Source organism: Athene cunicularia, assembly GCF_003259725.1.
Source record: "Athene cunicularia isolate RWA chromosome 3 unlocalized genomic scaffold, athCun1 chr3_part1, whole genome shotgun sequence".
Classification (NCBI taxonomy): domain Eukaryota; kingdom Metazoa; phylum Chordata; class Aves; order Strigiformes; family Strigidae; genus Athene; species Athene cunicularia.
In genome coordinates, this window is record NW_020799097.1 from 45,452,265 (window position 1) to 45,476,572 (window position 24,308).

The 24,308-nt window shown below is 36.8% G+C and overlaps 1 protein-coding gene across 1 annotated transcript in view; it reads right to left on the reverse strand.

The window, feature by feature from the left end:
• Positions 1-2,782: 2,782 nt before the first annotated feature.
• The window catches only part of ASCC3 (activating signal cointegrator 1 complex subunit 3), a 263,437-nt gene continuing 241,911 nt past the window's right edge, over positions 2,783-24,308 (reverse strand). Inside the window, exons 37-41 of the mRNA XM_026844284.1 lie at positions 12,183-12,334; positions 11,532-11,682; positions 5,637-5,843; positions 3,478-3,653; positions 2,783-3,379 (exon numbers count right to left, since the gene is read on the reverse strand). Of these exons, the coding sequence (XP_026700085.1) occupies positions 3,232-3,379; positions 3,478-3,653; positions 5,637-5,843; positions 11,532-11,682; positions 12,183-12,334 (834 nt within the window). The 3' untranslated portion in view covers positions 2,783-3,231. The remainder of the gene's footprint in view (positions 3,380-3,477; positions 3,654-5,636; positions 5,844-11,531; positions 11,683-12,182; positions 12,335-24,308) is intronic.

Sequence of the window (24,308 nt, forward strand, 5' to 3'; positions counted from 1 at the left end):
TCTCTAGAAGCAAAGTAACGATGAGGAAGAGAAAATCTGGGTCAGGAGAATAAGCCCCTGAATTCATCCAGGTGAAATAACAGCCTCCAAAGGTTCAATTTGCAACAAAAGAAAGACCTGCGGTAGTGAAGATTCCTTCATGGTGCCACTGTTACACATTCAGTACTTGGACTAGAACTGAACTCTTAAGTTCTAAATAACAGATTGCATTGTAAGACCCTCTTAAGAAGAGATGGGGGATGGTTGTACATATGCCAAACTCCTCTAGCTCCCGCTAAGTACTGCGGTGATGCCAGTATCAGATTAGGACAGGGCAAAGTCACATAGGCAGACTTAGGTATGTGTGTACTCTATTGCTAATTATTCCAAGTTTTGGAATAAATATCATACCTGGGCAGGCAGGCACGAACTGCAGCTGCTCCCAGAAGGGGCAGGGGGAAGAAAAATAAAAACCTGCTTGCAAACTGGAATGAGAAACTTAACATTAAAAATTTCTGTATGTGTTGTTAACTTGCTTATTTATGCATAATGGTGACAATTTCAATGCCAAAGTATTTATTATTTTTTTAAAAATAAAATTCTGTGATCTGATTTTCATACTTTCATTAGACAGCTGTTCTCAGTTTCCACCATTAGATATCACTGGATTGAACATATTGATTGTTCCTTCTAAGCACTGTTTCAAATGAATCAGAATTCCTTCTCTTGGATTTTTCAGATACTGATTCTAACCAATCTGCTTAAATTCCTTCTATACTACTTCAGACTTTGTCTTAATGAATCCAGTATTTTTTGTAAAACCAAAATGTTTCAAATATGTTATTTAGAAATTTCACCTATTTCTAAAAACAATTAACACGCTAGGAAATGAAATAAAATCTTTCCAAACCAAAATACAGATGGTACAAATGACATTACAGAAACTCTTTAATTGATTAATACAGAATACTGAAGCTATTGTCTGCTACTCTGCAGTTAGACTATTTGGTGATGTGTATTTACAAAGCAACAAGAGCTAGTGTCACTATGTTGGTATGTTGTTTGTGGCATAGCTCTTTTTCCTAATTAGTTAAAATTGTTGAGGGACAATATATTGCTTTAGCCAAGAATTTTCCCAAAGAAAGGACTTAATTTCTGTGAAAATTTACTCACAGATTAAAGAAAATGATTCTCTTTAAAATGGATGTAGGACTAAGTAAACGTGTATAACCAAACTTTTGCCTACCAATTTGAAAAAATAGTTTCCTGTGTGACACACCATACTGTATTGATGTAGTCTAAATGGCAAAGGTGGCAGTTGTATTATCTAACAGGCTGTAAATATAGTGACAACCTTTTCTATTATTATTCCATTTTCTTGGGCAATAAAGTCAAAATATAATAATGAAATATAAAATTTTTAACATCAGGGGATGTGAAGATCTCTGAAAACTCTCAGCTACAGAATGGATTATTTAAAAAACTTTTCTCACAATTTAGAGGTGCCAGATATATATGAAATAAATTAATGTTGAACTATTGACCCTTTGAAGTCAGCCAGCCTTCTCTTTGCTGCAATGGAGTGTTGCCAGCAGGTCGATGGACGTGATCAGCACTGGTGAGGCCACACCTGGAGTACTGTGTCCAGTTTGGGGCTCCCCAGAACAAGAGAACTGGGGAGAGTCCAGTGAAGGGCCACAAAGAAGATGAAGGGACTGGAGCATCTCTTACATGAGGAAACACTTTTTTGCTGTGAGGGTGACTAAATGCTGGCACAGGCTGCCCAGGGAGGGTGTGGAGTGTCTGTCCTTGGAGATACTCAAAAGCCATCTGGACATGGCCCTGGGCAGCTGGCTCTAGGTGGCCCTGTTTGAGGAGGGGGGTTAGACCAGAGGAGCTCCAGAGGCCCCCTTCAACCTCAACCATTCTGTGATTCTATGTGGGTGCAGCACCACCAGTGTCATTTTTTAAATGGGAAGCTTCCACGCAACAACTCTGCTGTATTCTTTCACCTGGTGAAATACGATGGAAATGACAACAAAAGGAGCCCTCGGAGCAGTAATGCTTATCAGCTAAACACAAAGCTGAACAAGTTCAAATATTAATATTCAGCTTAAGGCGTGTGATGTTTTTGCAGTATGTTGCCTCCGAGTACTCACTCAGCATCTTGAATCCCCTTAAGGCTGAGGACTGACCTCAGGACGTGTAGCTCTAGGTAAGCACTCTCATCACTGTATCACACAGAAAGATTCTGCTGCAGATTTATGTCCTGCAGGTGGAAATGCCTCCATGGCACCGTCACCGAGCTGGGCGTCTCTTAGACACGCCCTGTCACCTGGCAGAACTCTTCCTCGCTCACCAAGCCGTCTGCTGTAAACCCCATTTTTGGAGCCAAACTCTCCCTTATTTACGGAATGTAGTTGCCCATTTCAACACTGAACCCTAGAACAAGACACCTGATTTTATTTGCTTTAGTCCTTCAAAATTCAGGAAAAAACAGTAAGGAAAGTGTAAATATGTTATCTATATGTATGGTGTGTGTGTGTACATGTATGTACATACATGTAAAGGGTAAACTAATTATGATCTATATAAATTGCATCATTGCTATACTGGAAATATATGATACTATTTAGTATGCCTTTATAACCAGATTTACTGCATATATAGTTAATATAAGTTTGTGAAATTTTCTCTTTAGATTATCACCTTCAAAATGTAGTATGCATAAGAGGTGGATTTTGTTACTATATATCTCATATTTTACACTGAAAAATTTAATGGAAAACATTCTTACGGACATATTTTTATTAAACATGAAATATAACACATCCATCAATGTTTGCAGCAGTTTTCAAGATCAAATTTTGTATTTTTCCCTATAAATTAAAAAAGTTGACTATTTAAACTACATCAATACATAGGCTACAGAACACTTTTCAAAATGAGGACTATAGCCCTAAATTTGCGCAAATCTTTTAGTCTTTTATTTTGATGTGTCAAAATTCAATTAACAATATGACTTCTGAAAGAAGAAAGATGTAACAAGAAAAGACAAATCTTCATAAAGGAGTAAGGCCACTGTGGCTAACTCTGTGTTACCAGAGTCAATACAGTAGTCACTTTCAATTTCCTGGTTGTCTTGAGGTTTGAAGTTGGTTCCACTAAGGCAAATGCATTTTTGGATGTCCAGAATGACCAGATGTCTTAGCCGCAAGACCAGTTCTTTCGAGTGGACTTTTCAGATCACCTTTACTTCAGAGCCAGGTGACTCATAGCATCAGAGACCTCTGTTGTGACTTGTGCTGAAGTACTAGCGGGTATAATGTTCAGGTAAATATCATACTGTTGGTCCATGCCAAGGTAACTGTCACTCATGAGATACAAGGTGTAGATACACCTAAAATGTAAAAAGCAGAATCATTAGTTTGGAAATTAGGTCTTGACTACTTGGAAATGTTCATCATAAAGAGAACCAAATTTTAAAATTTGTCTTACTTTCCAGGAGTTTCTGGAGTATAAAAAGCAACAGAAACAGTATTTCGATTTCTGACATATCCAGTTCTTTTCAGGGCAATGAGTTCTTTTTTATCGACTTCTCCCAATATCAAAAACCATCCTTCATCTTTGACTTTGGGGAATCGAGGAGCCACTGCTTTACTGTCTTGCTTTCCCTGTTGGGGAAAAGAAACAACTTAGTAAAACTAGAAATTACCTTTCCAAAATGCCATTCTTACTTGAATGAAAAACACCTCAAAACCACATTGTCGTGAGTTGTTACATAAGACTATAATTTAGCCAGACTAAAATATTTTTGTTATTTCTTTCCAGAGGAAGGTTTTTTTAAAAAAAACAAAATCACAGTCCACAGAGAAAAACCTAGGATATGAGATACTATTCCACTTACTTTGTAAGCTATTAAAACTTGAATGGAAATACTGTTCCCTTTTTGTAATTTCATCTAATATATTCCAAATGCTACTCTCTGCAGAAGTGTTAATTGTAAACCTAGTGTCTTTAAATAAAGCTAAACAATATTGTTCAAGATTAATATAAAGACAAAACAGCACTTGAAGTCTTTATTTGAGGTTGATATAGCAAAAGGAAAGATTATTTCAGTGATTCTTTAAGACAGTGACTTTACTGCTGAAAGCTGAAGATATAATGATGCACACTCCATCAGCATTCATTTCGTGTTCTGTAGATGGAAAGGTTTTACTGAAGATTTATACAGAAGAAAAAAGCACTACCACAGCCATGAAGCTTCAGAAACAGTTTGATCCAGCTGTTTCTTACAAAGGAGGGATCAAATTCTAGGAGAGGTTTATAAAACAGTGATTGTTGTGCTTGAAATGCTCCTGCTCCCCCCTTTTCCATGGCTTCTGGTTAGGAACAGCCTGTCAGTAACTGGCACAGCAAATGACTTATGGAGGAGCTTTGACCCTTTTTCCTTCCTACAAATGAGACAGTCTCCCCTTGAAGCTACAGTGAACCTGCTGCTGTAGTCAGGACAAGAAGTCTGTTGGGAAAAAATACTTTTCAAATAGAATTCTTTAACTAATCTAAGTTTACTTCAGGATTTACAACAGAATGCATGTATCTCCACTGTTATTTTTATCAAAATGAAGTTGTCTTAAGAGTCTCAGAACTAATGTCTAAACCTGTTCTCTGCTCATATCTTGAACTCTTCTTCATATCTTAACAAAAATGCTGGTTATTATAATTCTTAGTTGTTTGAAATGTTAGAGAAATTAATTACCAAAATTATAATCATGGTGGTCCAAATGCCATTCATGGTATGCAGATGACCAAAAATGCCTCTAAAAGTAAGTGATAGCTAGTGTCAGCAGTGCCTGACTGGAATGAAGGAGGCAGGGTCTTAACTCTTCCAAGAACCTACAAGCAGGTACAGTGAGTTACTGCTGCTAAGGGCAGAGCAGCTGGAAACCTGTGCAGCTCCTGCTGTTTCTGGCTTGGCACATGAAGACTTGCTGAGGGCCCAGTGAGGTGACCAGCCCAAGAAGAAATGGGATGGGTTTTAGCTGGGCAAAGGGGTGGAGCTGAAATTTAGGTGGGGAAAGGACTTGTATGTAGAAATTGTTCTAGGAGCTGTTTAAAAAAGCATCACATGTAAAATACTAGGAGGGTATCCTCAGTGAAGGCCTGAGGATGTGTTACAAGTAGAAACATATTTATGGGCATGGGTCTCGTATGCACTTTGGAGGTACACAGGAATACAATAGGGAAGTTTATAAACTGGTTTGGGGAAGCACAATACGCAAGTAAGAGTGGTATGAGTTTGGGGTGGGCAAGTACGTAAATATTGCCTGGGAAGTTATCATCTCTACTGTCACTGCTTATAGTACCCAAACAAATGAACTTTATGAGTTTCTAGTTTGTAAAAAAGAATGAGAGAAATTTTTCACTGACTTGAACTGGTTTAGAATTTGACCTTAAGAGTCTATTTACTATCCTACTGCAACCTGAAAAACCATTTGCTTCATTACTAACAGAGAAAAGGCTTTGGAAGGGTTTATAATTTACATAATACTTAAACCATAAACCCCCCTGTTACGCTGTATAACATGCATTATTGATAACGTAAATGGATTATTGGAAACTTGTGCACCTGGGAAGGAAATGATAAATTAATCTACCTGATACCCCATCTGGGTTCTCTGCAGATTTATCTGGAGCACATACTCTTGATCAGCATGTAATTTGATCCATCTTTTGTCATCTCGTATGTCTGTTGTCAAAGAAGGAACAGGCACTTCGTTCTGTGGCTGAACTGGGTCATCCCAACAGCCCTTAATGCTCAGGCTGACGTTTAGAATTGGCAAACGGCACAAGAAATTCCAAGCCTGTAGAAAAAAACAGAACCCTGTGGATTACAAGACAATCTATACAATCATTGTCACTGTAACAATAACAATTCAATGTGCAGCCTACATATTTATTCTATAATAATATTTTATTATGTATTAGAATATCATATATAATTGTATGACTATCAATCATAAGCACAAAATACTTTTCATTAACCTCTTACTCTACTTTTTTCTAAGCAAATAAAACAAATGTGAAACTCCTCAAGCACGTTACACATGCCTCACTAAGATTACTGATGTCTGAACACAGGAAAAATTCCTTACCACTCCTGATTAAAGTATTTTTTCCCTGTAAGCCACTTAAAAAACTAGTATAATTAAGTTTTAAATTAAACTTCCTTAGCATAATCCATAAAGAACAAGTCACTGCAGTGCTAATTAGCAAGGGGCAAACCTCAGAGAGTTCAGAGGATCAGTTCAGATAATTAACCAAAAGTTCAACTGCATATCCAAAATTATCCCTAGGTTTTTTTTTTAAGGTTTTCTTGCATCGATCTTCACGAACCCTCCTTCTTACAGTCCTCTTGAGGAATCTTAAGTCTCTGTGGTTTCTTATGAACTGCAACAGGCCCTCAGTTTTCTCTCATCCTCATGCAGAGACCTGTTGTTAGAGGCATACAATTTGTGCAGCTGAACAGGGAACTCCCTTCAACCTTAAAGAGGCATCCTGGAAATGCAGCACTATCTATCTCTCATTCTAGTCTTTATCAGACAAGGAAAAGCAGATCTGAGAAGCTATGACAAAAATGGAGGGGAGCAATGCAGACTTTCATTTACTAAAAAGAAAATCAGCATGTTCAACTTAATGAAATTAGTTAGGAAGAAGTGGAAAAATGGCCTGTGGAATAGAGGCAGTAATTTGTGGCCTCACTGTGGCTGAAAAAGATAGACGAGGCATGAAAGCCTTTGTCTTTTCTCAGTAGAAAAAATCAAAAGACCAAGAACCACCTTCTGCCCCGCCCTCCCTTCCCTCCACCTCCAAAATAAAACAGGAATCACCACTTCACCCATGTTTTCAAACAACACGTGAAAACCCAGGGGGTGGGAAGGAGAAGGAGGAAAGAATTACTGATCTTGGTAAAAGGCCAGCAGATGTCAAAATGGGAACTTGTGGGAATGAAGAGGGTAGGCATAGTCACGTGGGCAGTACTGGCATGGAACAGAAATGTTTTATCTGGAAAAAAGACTATATTTTATTTTTCATGTATTGGTTTGACCATCTTATGTTTCAGCAAAATCTATTTTGACTTAGGTTGTGCTTGATGTGCCTCTCATTACTTTATCTGTGCTAGAAGATCTAGAGCCTTAATTAAAGCTCAGTTTGGTTTTTGGAGCCATCTTTGCCATGATTCACGCTGCCAATGGCATATGTTAATATGTAACCAGGGATTCAGCAGCGAGGGTCAGCAGCCCTAAGATCGCACTGGCGTAGGAAGAGGTAGTGCTGTCCCTCTCTCCAAGATGCTCCCCACCAGGTAGCTGTCCCCCTCGCCACCCCCGACACGCTGGCACTGCCATGCTGCGACTCTGCAGCTGATGGATCAGCTCGCTAATCATTTTGGGGACAGCAAGAACTTAGATCAGACTAAAGCTGATTGTGGAAGTATATTCTCTAATCCTGCGAGTACTCTGAATAAGCATAAACCTTCAGTGCCACTGAAAGCAGTGGCCCAGCCTCCTCCCCTGCTGGCACAAGCATCTATGTAGCCACTTGGCTACAGGCCATTTTGACTGCCAGCGAGAGTGTTGATATGATCCCTCCTCCCCTTGTCCCCAGATGCTTGTTCCCACCTCCTCACCCAAACCAGCCATGGCGTTTGTGCAGCTGTGCAGTGAGCCAGGTCAGGAGAGGTGAAAATGGCACGGGGAGGGCAGGACTGCCCATTTTGGCTGCTGCACAGATTTATGTCGGATTAAAATGGCTGCATTACCAGAGCCTGGCTGAACTGAATGAGAAAACTGATTTAGGCTAAAACCTAATCTCTCTCTCTCTCTTCCCTCTTGTGTGTGCTGCATGAACAGCTGTGTCTGTTCAATGGAGAAGGTGGGGAGGGCCAGCTGTGAGTGCTTGGAAACTGCAGTGTAAAAGCAGGGCACACCGATGAATGGCACTGATGTTCTTAATAGTGCCTTAGCTAAGAAAGGACAGGAAAATTGTAATAGCAAATAAACAGCTAGAACCTTATGGGAAAAGATATCCCTCTTTGTCCTAGCTCTGAAAGGGAAGAGGGGGAAAAAAAGACAGCACCTTGAAGAAGGAGAAATATCACCACAGACATTCTTAATGCATTACTTGCCAGGATTTTACTACATTTTACACAGAAGACACTACTAAAATCATCTCCATCAGATCACATCGGATGAGACAACTTGAGTAGTAACACCTTAACTGGCAAACGATTTTATGTTTGTTGCAAAGGTTTTTAAGATGAAGCTTACTGTAGGAACTGTACAGACCTACTGTGTGAGACTCTTGCACCAAAGCGGTGAGTGTACTTCTGCTGTGTTCAGTAGAGGCACCCTAATATGTACCAACCCAGTGATCACCCCTTCGGTCATACTTTAAGACATCATTTACCTGGAAAACTTTTATGTCTACTATCTCAGAGGACAAGATCTGTTACAATTATGTTAGAATAAAGTTTAATTTCAGCAGAGATCATAACATATTAACTCCTGTAGTGGTATTACCTGTTCCTCTGTTGAAGACTATGATTTGGTCTTGTTTATACCATACAACCCAACATATTCTATTTGTCAAAGGCTATCATGTTCTCATGTAGCTTTTACAGTGCAATCAAATCAAAGTAACTCCGACTAACTTTCTAATTAGATAAGAAAGTAGTTATGTCATTTGCCAGGCCTGATGTCTTTCAAAATTAAAGGCAAAGTTAGTACTGCTTGATCACTGATACAATATGGACAGCAAGCTGCCTTTTTATCATCCATGCAACGTGGAGAAAATGAAGAAATGTTTTTCTTACTGAGGAAAAAAAGGCAAGTAGTAGCAGCTGAAAATGAAAAAGAAGATTATAGGAATACAGATACTTCCAGAGTAAAAGCAGCTAATACTACAGCAGGGATATTTTTTTCAATCTTGAGGTTTTTTTCTTTCAATAATATAAATATCAGCTTAGTATTTTAAAAGGTGACTTAGTGAAAAAGGTTTGTTAAAGAAATATGATTCAGAATGAATCACTGAAACAAACATAAAGCTTAGGCTAAAGATCAGAGTTACAGTCTAAATAGTTTTGAATTTAGGCTGTCAGCTTTTAAAGCCCTTCTGACTTTCAGTGTTTGGGATTATAACTAACTTTTGGAAAATTAAACTTGGACTCCCATGTCCCTTTAGTATTTCTTGATAATTTTACTTTTTTGCTGTATACCAATGTGTGCATGTACATATATACTATATATATATTTACCTACTAAACTCATAGCTTCAAATCATAATCACATGAAAAATTCTTCATGAACCTTTGATAACATCATTAGCATTTTTGCCAATAATCTGTCTCCCCAGGATTTAGCCTAATATTGCAAATCCATGAACAGCTTCAAGAGCTGCTATTTAAAAATTAATTACCAATCTGCTTAAAAGACATTTTCTTCTTTTTTGATGGGAAATTTCTTTATTTTCCTGTGTGCCTCAAATTTATGTAAAGCTCAAGCTGTTTTTTGCCAGTTTCATGCTAGTAACTGGTTTAAGATACAGGTTCAACATCCTGTGAGGGAGAAGTAAAAGGTTTGTTAGGAAAATAATGCTTTTGGCATCTTAGTGGTGTACTTACCACTTCATTTGACTTTGTTTGGGTCTGGTGCCAGAATGTTAGGCTTAAACTCTGTAATATTACATTCTTTCTTTATAGAAAATTTATCATAAAGATGCATTCTTTATTGAAGAATTTTACTTTTGGTTGGCCCCTGTCTAAGTGTCCACTGAAAGACTGTATATGAATACATTCAACAGGCAGTCTCAATATGAATTTTAATTCTGTGCAAGGCATGACAATAGTTTTGTTTTCCGAAAAAAACACTGTAAAGTGTATAAAATGTTGGTATAAAGGTTTCACTTTTGCAGTGACCTGGCTAATACAGTCCTGGCTTTGCTATACCCAGTACAGCTCTTCCCAACTCATGCAAATGAAACTTCCTTCTTATACCATGCTAAGACATTATGTTTTTTCCTCATATACATCTCTATTTACAAACATAGATATATAAAGGCATAGAGTCATTCACAGCATGAACATACACACAAGCTATTTTTGAAGAAACTGCTAAGACATTTCAATACCAGCCAAACATATTTATCTGAGGATTAATCTTCATCTATTGAATCAGACGAGAACACTGCCATGCATACAATTATTTAATTAGCAGCCAAATCCTCTGCCAGTCAGCAGCCGTTCCAGGCATACTGATGGGGCAGTAGATGCAAATCTCACAGTAGTACTGCTTTTTCTCATTACTACTGCAATTAGCACTTAAATTGATGCTTTAAACATACTAATTTCTGGAATAATTCAGGATTTGTATGTTACCTGGGATCGCCTCACTGCAGAGACGACACCAGATTGCTACGCAAATTGAAGCACTTTTGAGCCAAATAACCATCATCATATCAGACAGAGCCAATTTGCATTTGCTTTTAAAGATAACAGAATGGCAATTTATGCAAATAAATTAAGTAAGTTTACTTCTGAGTTCTCCCTGAACTAATTATAACAATGTTCTAATTTTTTATCACATCTAAAAGTTGGACTGAAATCAATGTGTATTATGTTAGAAATCTGTTGTTAAAGGAAGCCTTGTTTTGATGTCAATACATTTTCTTAATTCAAAATTTTGATGTTAATTTAGTTACAAATGCAGATGTCTGTTATAGACATTTAAGTACTTTTCTTCTTGTTTGCGTACCAGTAAAAGGTTTAACTGAAGCTGAACAGTCAAACACAGGACATATTGCTGTCCTTTTAAATATTCAAATAAAAAACATTTGAAGTATAGCTTTTGAAGTTTTCATCTTTCGTACATTTATTTGAAATCAATAGGCTTAGCATGAGATGAATACTATGGAATTTATCTGTCCTTTGCTGGGAATGGCCTGAAAATCAAGCTAAAAATAAGACTCTAGCAGCCTAAACATTTTGGAATAGTATTTTTTTCTTCCCCCTCGGAAGTATGAAATTTCCATCTGCTTTTTTTTTTGTTGTTTCAAATATAAAATGAGTGCTGGATCTTTTACTAAGAGTATTCTCAGAAAAAATGGTGTTTGACAGACCACTTCAGAAACTAGCTACGATGACATTTGCAATGCATGTATTCCTAGTGCATAGCTGGCTATGAAAAGATGGATAACACTCAGCAGATTGAATGACCTAGAGAAGCATCTTTAGAGCAAAGAGATGTGGTAATATCAGCCATAAACTAGACTCTGTTACTGGTTAGCCAGGAATAAGTGAAAATAATATTAAGAAAACAGGCAGAGAAGAACCTTTGTAAAGCTAGCAGTACCTTGAAATTAGAGCAATGAATGTGTTGCACTTTATACAGAACATTACATGATATTTGCTGAAGGGAAGTGAAGAGAGTATTTCTTTTCCCAGCTACTCTTCCTCTCCAATCATATTGATAATGAGTATGGACAGAAAGTATTACCTGTGAAATGTGTGCTGTTTGCAATTCACTGTCCACAATGGAAGCAAAAACGTTCTCTTTTCCTTCGCAGGCAGCCATTAGTTCGGGAAGACACTCAATAGGTCCTTGGTAACCTCCATGCACACTCTTCCTTTTGCCTTGGCTCCACTTCCTGATACAGACAGCAAAACATATGCCCAGGGAGGGAAAGCAAACATTTGTTTTCAGTTGTTTTGGTAGTAAAACTTGATACTGGTTTCTGTTACTAAATGCTGGTCATTTATTTTTGGGTAGCATCAATTATTGCATCATCTAGGCATCTATAGAGCTTAGCATTATCTATGATATTAAGATGGATACTAATGTATTTTTATAATAAATTAAGAGATAATTATAATATAGAGAGTTAGATTTGTTAGGACTTGGAACCGTTGCAGTGATCTCTTGTTAATTTGTCTGATCTCATGGTTCTCAAAATAACCTGTGGGGGTTAATTAATCAATGAATATTGAAAACAGAAACAGTAACTCCATTTGGGAAAGCATCACTATGAAAGGAGTTCTGCTTCTGGTGCATTAATGAACATTCTCGGGCACAACAATGACATTCAAACAGAATAAGCAGAAGGGGAATGAAATTTCAAACCTGCAGATGCTTAGAAGAATTACATACCGGAAAAGGTAAAGGTGCTGTGGCTCTATATTGGGCAAAGTAAGCAGGGAAGAGTCATGTATCCATCTACCCTGAACCACCATCTGCACCAGACTGGTTATATTCAGAGCAGCCACCAGCCAGCCATGATGTGCTGCAATATCCAGCATTGCCTAAACAAAGGAGACACATATAAAAAAAAGAGAATGCAAGTATAATTGTGTACCTGGTTCATACAAGGAAGAACATTTATTTAATGTTTAACGTACAGGAATTTCTAGGCCTTCAACAGAGGAATTTACTTCAACCTCTACTGATGGCAGCAGGCACCTTTTGAATTGACCTTGAAAAAAAATGGATTAAATCCTGCATCGTGATCATCATCAACTCTTACCCTTGAAAAGGTAATTTATATCATGTTTTTGGGGGTGAGAAGGTGGGATCTTTTCCTTACAAATAATCTTTCTTTTACATAATCCAACTCAGAATGAAAGGAATAAATCTCAAAGTTTACTGTTGTAAACTTAAGCATTGGTTTATAATTTGACATGAGAGCTTTGCTGGAATTGCACAATTATTAAAAAAATCTTTAAACTATTTAAGAACAACAACATATTCAAATTTGTTTAATTATCAAGTTATTACTCCTATTTTAACCTAAGGACTTAAAAAAAATCTCTTGGAGTAGATAAAACCACTAAAATTTAGTTTAATGATAATTTTTGAAGTTTTGTTCACTGACACCTAACCTGAAATCTTGAAGAAAGATTACAGAATAGCTGTCTCTCCTTTGGCATCTTTATCCTGAATCTGAAAAGCTTTCCCAAAGTACGTAAAACCCCCAAGCAAATAAAAATCCCTATCCAGTTACACATCACACTTTAAAAGTGTTAATGATCATCCTGCCTTCCATGTCTCATGAGTTTCTGTTCCATTTCTACTTACTATGTTTTTGACAATACAAGTAGAAGCTATACTATAAGTATCACCAGCACAAAGATCTAAATTGTCAAAATTCATTATGGATTGTGCATTGCGAGTGGTCCTATTGACATGAAAAAATTGTTATGCTTGCTTTTTTCCTGACTGGACTTAAATTCTGTTTGGTTAGTCTGAAAGAGAATTTAAGAGTTCTTCCAAAGGAGAAAGGACCAAATATGAGCTTTTGTTTTCAAGATTTTTTTTTTTTTATTCCTAAATGCAGTTATTTGAATATATATTATACTTTTCACCCTGTCTAGAGTCCATGAAAACAATTATTATGATTTGTAGAAGCATTTCAGCTGGTGAAGAACATTATAATATATTAGTTGTCTTGCTTATTTTATTGTTTAATACCATTATGATCACAATAAAGTGCGGGTCCTCGTATTACAACACTCTAAATCAGTAGAAAGCCATGTATTTAAAAGTGGTTTGCCATGTAGGAAATCTGGAGTTTGATTCAAATACTAGAAAATGTTTTTTAAGAAAGGAAGGAAAGAGTCTGGTATGCTGCACAGTTTCAACACTTCTTTAAATACCATCTTCTTCGTATTAGGAGAGTTGTAGTTTGATTTTAGGACTAGGCTTAAGATGTTTCCATGGGTTTTTCTTTTAAAGACAAATGATATTGTTTGATATTTCCTTAGACAGCAGATACTTGCATCGTTTTAACTTATTTTCCAGCCACTAGTGTAATGAGGAGAAGCTGTCTATATAAGTCTTTACATTTAATCAAATGTTTTACAGACAAACAAAAGGCAGCATTTACTTAAGGCAAACTAAACAGTGAAATCTTCTTTAAACAAAGGAGTTGTTTACACATGCAGAGCTATTTCAATTAAATTACACTGAATCTGGAGAAATACTGAGTTTAAAGACAGAAGTTAGTTTCAGTCCTGGCCAGTCACACAGTTTATTTTAGCAGTTTACAATGCAATTTCAACAGGTTTTATTCCAGATCGGGGTGATAAGATCAGTGACACTTAAAAAAATATTTAAAGTGTTACCTTGTATTACACAAATATTGTCTCATTTCTCATAAATTGTGGATAAAGTGCCTTTCAGCTAATAAAGACCTAGTTTAACATTTAAGTTGCCTTTTTTGAAGGAAGAGCAATAGCACCCTGAAACACGCTAATAACATTCCTAGTGACCCTAGAAATAGTATCTCACAGCACAACAGTAATGGTTTTCTTCCTCTGTCTTTTCACTTGGTTTGCCAGGGTGATTTCCAGGTATGATTATTTTTACTGAATATAAAATAAAATTATGTTAGAAACCACATTTGAAAGGAGCAGCTTCATGGCTTGTAGATTTATGTGCCGGTCCACATGATTTTATTCAGATAAAAAGAGAATTGTTCTCAGCATGTATCAGAGTGAAGTCTGTTCTTTAAACTTAGAAGGTGAGTCACTCTTTACCCACTTCTACATCTTAAAATATATTGAAGCCTACATGTTCGGTACAGTCTGTGTCTCTGAGTGTGTTGCTGAGACAGGATGGTATCTCTCTGCTATTCTCCACTACCTGATTCTTCTTTCCTTTCTGCTATTCTGGCACAGACTGAAACAGCATGTTCCTCAGTGATGAAACTGCTGTATATACGTGAAGAATAATGGGTGCACAGATATCCTGTCTTTTCCATGAGCAGCAAGAAAAATACAGTAAGTTGTATTTTTAGTCAGCATGAAGCAGTGGCATTTTCATAAAATGCTTCTGAGGATACATGCATAACACCGTTTTCATTGTTTTCTTTTTTCTCCTTAAAATCTATTCCCCTACCCCCATTCCTTTTAACAGAGATTTGAAAGAGGAAAGGAAGAGAGAAGACGTAAGAGAAAGATAAATCTAAAACAAGCTATACACTGAAATTAACTGGAGGATCCTTTCACATAGAAAATCTCCTAGAAATTGATAGAGGCCTACAGATAGATATCCCGTAGGGAGTAAGGAAAGCCTGTGTGTGTGAGACTCTGTGTTCCACATTGTTATAATGAATCCACATGGCAAATCCTCTTTTCCTCCTTATTTTCTGCTTCTTCACCCATAGAATTTATTCACAGCATCTCTATCTGGATGTGAAATCCAAGACAGTGACATTGTGAAAAAGTCAGGACAATGGTAAAGTTGGCTTGTTTCATCTGCTGCCTTGGAAACCCGCGCATGTTTCATTTTCCAGTAGGTGTAAAACACGCAGATCCTTGATACTTAAATGCTTATTGAAATTTCTATAAATACTCAAGATAACAAATTGAGTCATTCCCCTATCTCCATATTAGTTATATATAATGTAGCAACTAAGTGAATAATATAAAAGACAAAAGAAAAAATGATAAATATATAATACTTATGTTAGCTGATGAGTAATTAGTCTCTCTGTTTCCTCCAGTTGCTACTTGTTTGGTTTGTTGCTGTTGTTTTTAAGTACAAACCAGTATAACTTTCTAGAAATCTGTGGCTTTTTAACTTTATCTCTTATTTGGCAACAAAGTAAGTAATTTCAGATGTCTTACAGTTGATAAGATTGCAACAGATTAAGAATATTATTCTAAAACTGAGAAATAGCACAAACTGGTTATCTGCCTTTCTAGCCTCAGAATTTCAGGCCAACACAGGATAACTTCATCACAGAGAAAAAAACTAAGAAGACAGTGAGTGCAAAAAGTGAAACAACAAAACTATAAAGATGTTTTTACTTATAGAGAAAATATAAAAATATTTTTTGGTTTGCCAACAAGTTAAAAAAACAACAATCCTAAGCCCACCTCTTTTTAAGCTGAAGTGGAGAAGATGGGGTAAATAGTGGAGTCAAGGGAAACATTGCTTGTTATAATGAAAAATATGTTTACCATCATCTTATTTGGGTCTCTTCCTACACTTAGGAGAATAAATGCCTATACTGAGATGGGTTTTAATGAAAGAATCAGGTGTTAGCTTTTAAGCGTCATAGTTGGACAATCACGAAGTAATAACAGCAATTAGTGACACATCCTTTAGCATTCTGTCTGTCATTATCAAAAATATACTTGCTTGTACCAACAAGGGAAGCAACAAGCTATAAACCATGTCAAGGGTAGGACAAAAAGGCTGATGCTCAATAACCGATTGATGTAGCTATACCTGTCAGGTATATATTTTAATTTTGATGATATTCAGAACTGAATGTCAAAATGTTTGGATCAAAATCTTGCTATTTCTTTCTTCATTCCAGGAGTGCATTAATACAAAACCCTCAGCATCTATTACCAGGTTTCAATAATCTTATTTTCAGGAGCAGTGGTTGGTTATACTTAAGTACTGAATTATTTAAAATGATCAAATTGTACCCTTCTGGTCTAAAATGAACTGGAGATTTATCAGTCTGTCCCTTTTTAGCCAAAGTTACTACCGATGCTTGGAATTTAAATTATGGTTTATAATTCCCTAGCTTGAGGGGAAGCAAAGATGGAGGCAGAATGTGGGAGAGGTGTGTGGCACACTCACTGATACCAAAACATTGATAGCAAAACACACTGATAGCAAAACATTGCTTTTCTCTGGTGTTTTCAAGAACTCTGAATATGTACTCAAAATAACAGATACTAAATTGTTCCATAATGAACATATCCACCCCTCTCCCCACCCACCCATTTAGGAGATTTGACGAGCAACCGAAATATCCTGATTGCAAAATCTTTTATTTTAGAATTTTTTTGTAAAGTTTTAACACTGCTTTTGGTATTACTTTCACATCCTTCATTTGAAAGCCAAAATATTCTTGATCACTCTTGTACGACTGGGTAGGTGGCAGGGGAACAGAGACTATACAACTAGCAGAATTTCTGATCTACTCAAGTGACTTAAATAGTTTTTTTCTTTAACATTATTGAAGTGTTAAAACAAAACAGCTTGCATCTCATTAACAGAGATGGCATACTGCTCGGAGTAATTTCTTCTTCTGTTTGAAGCCACCTGTCATACAACTCTGAATATACTGAATATTTCTACTTAAATACTGTAAATATAAATGTAATTGTAAACATTGTAAATATAAATGTCAATATTTTGTGGCTAATTTATATCTAAGAAAAGTGGCAATGTAGTTAAATGAACACTGATAACTGCTCTGGATGCGGAGGCTAGCTAAGAAGACTAAGGAAATGTAAGAAGTGCCATTCCAGCTGTTTCACATCTGTGATTACTCAGCTAAGAGTCGACTGCCTACAGTGATGCCATTGGTGGCAATGACTTGGTGGATGGGGCCTGAAACTTCAGGAGTACTCAGGTGAGTTACATGGCTCAACTAATTTATGCACTCTTAAAAGATTTATTTTTTGGTATCAGTGCTTCACAGACTATGACACTTCCTTGAGTGCCTTCATTCGGGAAACTGAATGTTGGTACACTAATGTATACAGCCCTCTGTGCAGAACGACATTCACCTTGGACTTGAAAATTTATGTAATGTAAATCCAACACACTCCCAGCCAAACAAACAGAATCTTATTCTGCAGTGCTGCTTTGAGGAAGGAAACAGGTATTTAAAAGAAATAAACTGTGTAAGACTAAAATACTTCAAACTGTTATTGCATAGTTACATCAAAAAGCTTGGTTAAGGCTGGCTGAGTTTTGTAGTTGAATTTATTGTGTACAGTACTCCAATATCAAATAATCAAAATATCCTCACTCCTGTCTTTGCTATGTGCTAATATAAATTCTGTTGTCTGGGACTAGACTTCAATTAGAAATACAAGTTTAAATCCATAGATCTATTAAAATAATTAGAATGGTGCCTAATCACAGCTGTTTAGGACTACAGAGTTTATATAACAAATATTTATAGTCAATAGTATGTGAAAGTGTATGCATTTTACCCATTTTCCTGAAAACTATGAATTCAGAATAAATATTTTTTGCACATGCTTCAAATGTAGGACGCCTTCCAATATGTAATATTATATTATGGTCCACATGTGACTTGAGATCATTCTAATACAAGGAAAATATTTTTCCAGATGTTAAAGCATGCCATGTACTATAAGTTTCATGTTTTTGTATAAATCATGATTATGATGCTTCAATTATATACCCCCCAAAAAAAACCTGGCTTGAAAAGTTGTAATTTTTTTAAAGTCTTACAGAGGGTTTTAAGGTCACTACATTTTGTGTGTTATATATTGGTAAAACAGGTATCTACAGAACCTTTGCACTTCAGAGATCTAATACATTTCTAAAAAAAAATGTTGGACTAATCTGGACAGAGGAGTTCTTTCAGATCAATTAAATCAGACTCATACAGCTGTATAGTTTCAGCCTACAGATCACCCCCGCCCCCTGTACTTTATCAGAGATATAGTGAATAAGATATAATTAATCCTATTCAGGAGGCACTCCTTTTATACTGCCCTCTGCATCCCCTTCCCTTCTCTTTTTTTTTACAAGCATATTCAGCTCCCTCCTCCATATGCTCTGCTACCCTCTACGAGAGACTAACTCTTCATTCTCCCATCATCATAAAGGTCTCACTGATGTATGCAAATTATGACCTTCCTAGCTGCTTTGTAAGATTCCTATCCTTGTATTCATCCTTTAGCCTCCATAGTAACATTATTAGTACAATCAGAACCAGGGAAAGGACAAATCACTTACTGTCTACATTTAGTGGAGTGCAACCCTTGGATTCTTACTGACTTATTTTTTTGATAGTATTTCAGAGATAAAAGCAGTTGTGGAATGTGATACAGCAATGTAAACTTGGTAGAGTATAACCCAACATGTTCAAAACTTGTTGAGCCCCAATATCCAATGTATTTTCAAATTATTAATTAATAAAATGGTATTTTCTACTATGCCAGTGACCTGTAAATAGAATAAAATGTTTTTGATAAAAATATCTTGGCAAGAAATCCCAGTTTCCTAACATAAACAATGTCTTAAAGATGGCACTTGTTCCAAATCTTATGCAAATCTACCAAACCCATGAAAAATATACATCATCTTTCTCATAATAAATCTGCCCTCTTTAGAATTTAAAGTCAGTTTCAAAGTTGCAATGCAATATTTTGTCAATAATTAAAATTTTTTGAGTGCATTCACAAGAATCCTTTTCAACAGCAACAGTTATTCCCAGTAACTTTCTCCTGAACTTTTAGCCCCATAAGGTTAGCATTCAGGAAGCTCAGCTGCTGTCTAACAAACTTAATTAATCAAAAAGTCATTTCCGAGCTGTAACTATGAGTAAAAGTGCTTCAAGTGCGCTAGCAAGCCTACAAGTTAATCAAAATGCTAATGCAGTACAAATTAAAGTTGTGATTAACATTTCACAGTAGCTGCTTAAGTGAATTGATCACACAAATGGGTTAAGCATTACTCATTTCCTCCAGCCCCAACTGGGAAAAGGTTTGTTATGGGTGGGGGAGGGTTTATACATAAGCAGCACCAAATCATCATTAAACTGTCACCAAGATGCTTCCATACGCCAGTTCACCAATTATCCATACCAAGCAAAAACCCCAACACCACTGCCACAAAGGTATCCCTCCCTTCTCCCACGTATAGACCTATAAACCTCAAACAGGCAGCAAGTAATTGCACCCCAACATGTCCAGGTACTCTCACTACAAAGCCACCCACTGCTGTTTACGATCTATAAATGAACATTACTGCTCAGTACATGCGCTACAGGTTTTTTGATTATTCTATTGTTTCCACCCTCCTAATGAGGAATGATAGCCACCCAACCATGAAAGCAGCCTGTGTTTAAGTAAAATTGCAAACATGGTGCTGTCACTGGAATATTACTGCATACACAAAGAATACATGTAGCAGCTAAAGAGATACGGCCTCTGCTCTTCACTTGTTTCTGAATAATCCTCTGCATTCTCAAGTTAATTTGATTCTCTCCCCTTCCTTTGATAAAGCTACCCATTTATTTATAGTGGCCAAGGCACCCATTAAACAAAGCAATTATTTCTTTCCCTGGGCACTTTTGGACAAATCTTACATACACAACTGTAAAACAGGCCATTCCTGTGACTCCCGCCACCTTGCAGCCAGTAATCTGCACACCTGCACTAACAGCAGACAACATCTGGGCTCAAACCACACTTAGGATCTGTAAGAACTTCTCCATTTCATCACAGGCAGGAACACAAATGATCCAAGGGATATGGCTCCCCAAGTCAATAGTTTAGTGGCTATTACGAACTGAGGAGATATGTGGAAAATGGGAAGTCCAGAGCTGAGGGACACTAATTCTTTTAGTCCAGGAACTGTAGCTCGGGCACCTCTGCTGTTTGCAGCTGTGCTGATATGGCCAGAAAGTACCTTTTGTGTGAGAAGCAGTAGATGAAGCTCCCACCATCAGACAGAACAGTCTGCAGTTTAGTAAAGAAAGCATTTTGTACGTAAGCTAGCTCTTAAAAGACAGCTGAACTGGGCAGCATATTTGTGCAATATTTGATGAATCTGAACATGTACCACAAAGATGATTCTCATAAGCAGAACTGTAGCAAAAGCTGCTATTTAAATGACTAGAAAAAACTTCTTTAACTATTTTAGAATGGGTAAAGCGGTGATATGCACGTCATCATCCAGCTAAGGAAAGACTTTTTTCTTTCCTGTCAAAATTAGATTCTCTGGAACATGATGGGGAAAGGCAGGCCATCAGTGATAGCATTACAAGGTCCTTGTTTCAGGGATGTGCATGTTTCCTGTGCAAACTAGTCTTTATTCTGCAGTTTGGAATCTGACTTCGTGTCCATCCTCTCTCAGTGCACAGCTACCCTACTGAGATGAGTTTAACACATCCATAGGTAAACACTTCTCAAAGGTTAAGGCTGAGCTCCATGACAGTTCTACTCCTAGCAATATTAAAATATTTTATCAACGATTATACTACAAGTGGAGGCTTGTGGCCAATCCCAATTCAAAGCCAGCAACTGTCACATTATTTCCAAGAAGAGACTGCCCTGCTGAATCTGAGACTGACAATATTACTGCCTCAATTATCCATTTCTATTAATGCAAATATAGGCGACAGAACAGCAGAGTAAGAACTGATCGCTGAATACACAGTCACAAAATATAAGGCTTGACAGAAGAAGTAAAAAAGAGATTAGATTTAGTCTGTTTCACATATTCTTAAATCAGAGATGTGAAAAAAGGTAGGGTATTGTCTTTACAGTAATATATTCTATAAAAATATTAGACAAATAATTAAATTAATTTTTATTCTTTGAAGTTCTTCTGCAAGAAGTGGAGAAGTGTTTGATTTCTGAGCAGCTATTGGAGTGCTCAGCACCATCCTGTCTTCTCAGTAAAAATAATGCAGAGTGATAGGCTTGAAGAGAATATGCAGTCTACTGTAGTTATATTAAGGGTAACAAAGGCAAATAAAACCTAAATGACTTGGCCAAGGTCACATAGGAAGTCATGGCAGATTTTCTGAGCCATGGGAACCTTCTATGCTTTATCTGTGAGAGCCTGTCACTGATAACAAACTTGTTAGTTTTTGACTTGAGCTTTTCAATGTAGAGCAGGGACATTCCTTCAGTCTAGTCAATGCCTCAGTGGCCATTCATTACAGACATGGGTGTGGGAGCAGATAGGCATCCAACTTCCAGAAGGTTACATATTGCTATTCCCTGTATTTCTGCAGTAAAAGGGAAAGAATTCTGTATTTCATCCTTGGTATATAGATACTGCGTCTTGCTATAATGAACTCCATCTGTAGTTAACAAATGCTAACTATAGGAAAACAGTAACAGTATATATTTCTTCCATTTTCTATGTTAACAATTACATTCCTCTATTAAACCAGCACCATAACTCCTCAAATTCTGTTAATGCTTATGACTTCTATCTTTCATCATGAGTATGAATGAACAGAATTCTAACATTAAACCAAAACTTCTAAGACATCTCAGGAAAATTAATTTAAGAGCGGTTGCATAATTTATTTTATCAGAAGAGAGTAGAATCTTACCTGAAATCCATCAGCTACATTTACCTATCTGATGTTGTTAACACAGTTTTCCAACTGACCATTAACACTACTCAGCCTTAAGCCACTGGCAATGAAAAAGGCCCAGAGGACATTGGAGGAATGGGAGGGAGGACACTGTGGGTGGGATGTGAAAGGAACCATGGGAGAGAAGGTTGATTCAAGTGAAAGACAGCACAGAAAAGTGGAGAAGTTTAACAGTCTGCAATGGAAAGAGGCTTGCTTATGTATCACGGTTAGAGATGGCAAATCTGCTCTGTGGGGCACCTGGGATGGAGGCTTGCTGTATATACTGAGATACAACCTCTTGTAAAAGCTCTTTGAAAGATCTTGCTTTCTTGTAACAGAAAAGCAATGCTGATATGGAAAGTCTGTCATTCACATACCCCCCAGCAAAAATAACAGTTTATGTTTAGGTCACAATTTGAAGATTAGCTATACAACCTTAACAGCTAAAGTACTTTGTAAATAAATAAACAAAAGTTCCAGATAACTCAAACCCCAATTTCTATCTCACTGCTGAATTTTACATTTGGTGGTGCGTGAGCACATCTTCACCCATACAGAGAACATCACCCACTGAATATGTTTATCAATGGATCCTTCTATGGTTCAGTTCCTTTTCTCACAACTAACATCTCTTTTTCCACCTCTGTTGACCCAGAGTTCATCAGCAGGTCAGTGCTAAGGAAAAAGGTAACAACCAGTATTGAAAGTGTAACCCTGCCTATTGCTTAGATTCTGAGAACTTTAACCTCCGTTTGGAAGGCGTGACTAATAAGATGGAACAAACATTCTCCCAAGAGATGTAAACCATGCGCCAACTTCAAAATACAAAAATGCCTGCATGTTTTCTCTTCTTCTTTTTTTTTTTTTTTAAGATGACTGTATATGTAACATTATGTAGTAGTTAACTGAAGGCTGGAGTGCCAAGGCACAGTACAGAATGGTATTCTTCTGAACTTCAGTTTAAAGGAACTATTGAGTATTTTAGGTTTTTTTCTTCTGAGCGATTACTGTTTCTGGAATACCTATTATGCAGTAACAGGATTAAAAAAATATATTTCTTAGCAAAGCATGATAAATATCGAGCAAAATAATAACTGAAAAGAATCTTTATTTTATTTTTTTTTCCATATATGTAATTACCCCCTAAACACTAATTCCACTAATGTCTACATGAATTTCAAGTATGTGATTTCTTTGAAACAAAGGTGAATTTTCTTACCTAAGTGATGTTTTCTCTGTTAATAACTGAGTGTTACGAATAATAACTGTTCATACAAGGAAGCTTTCAGCACCATGATTTTACTGATTTGAAATATTTGGAGTAGACCTGCATTCAAGCACTGCTGGTTGCCAAGTTTAAGGCTGCATAGCAATAACATCTGTGATGTTATTTGCTTCTTACTTTCCTTTTCTTAATTTTAGTTTTGCTTTGTTTGTTATTAGTATAACAAACTTGCAGTTTTTGCTAGTGTAAGGTTGAGACTCACCCAGATTACTGGACACTGAATTGCTCATGGTATTTTGTCTGTCTAGAGTATGGATTAATAATTTCTCATAGAGTGGGATTTTCCATTTTACATCACCATTTTACAAACTGGTAGGCTTGACACAATGATGTTTGCAGTTACCATATTGCCAACGGACTCCAAACAAGAGCAAAGCCTCATTTTGATAGTTGACATGTAGATCACTGAGGATATTAAAATCTGAGCAGTCAAAAACTGTAGGAAGAAAGAATTACTGTCCCTATTTCACAGATATTGAACCAAGGAAGATAAAAAGAAGAGTTTGTTGAAGGCTACCCCATTTTCAAGAACCTGTGTCTGAGTACTTGTCCAGTTTGGCTAAAGAGAATATTATTCCTTTCCAGCAGAATCATAGGGGCTGATGCTCTCTGTGTCATCTAGAGCTCACCCTTCCTGCTGTAACTGTAACTGCACTTTTCAGGTTTGGCAGCACTCTATTCCAAACTCAAATTGCTGCTTTAAAATTCTTTTGAGGCATGCAGCTGTGCATGTGATCACTTGTTACCAGTACTCTCCATGGTCAGTTTAGTTTCTGTGGGTTGCAACTGCAGTACAACTGCAAAAGTCACAAGCCTCCAGACTGAGTTTAAAATCTGTGTTTTAAAGTGTGCTCTTTGACTCTGTGATAACTGGGAAATAGAAGAT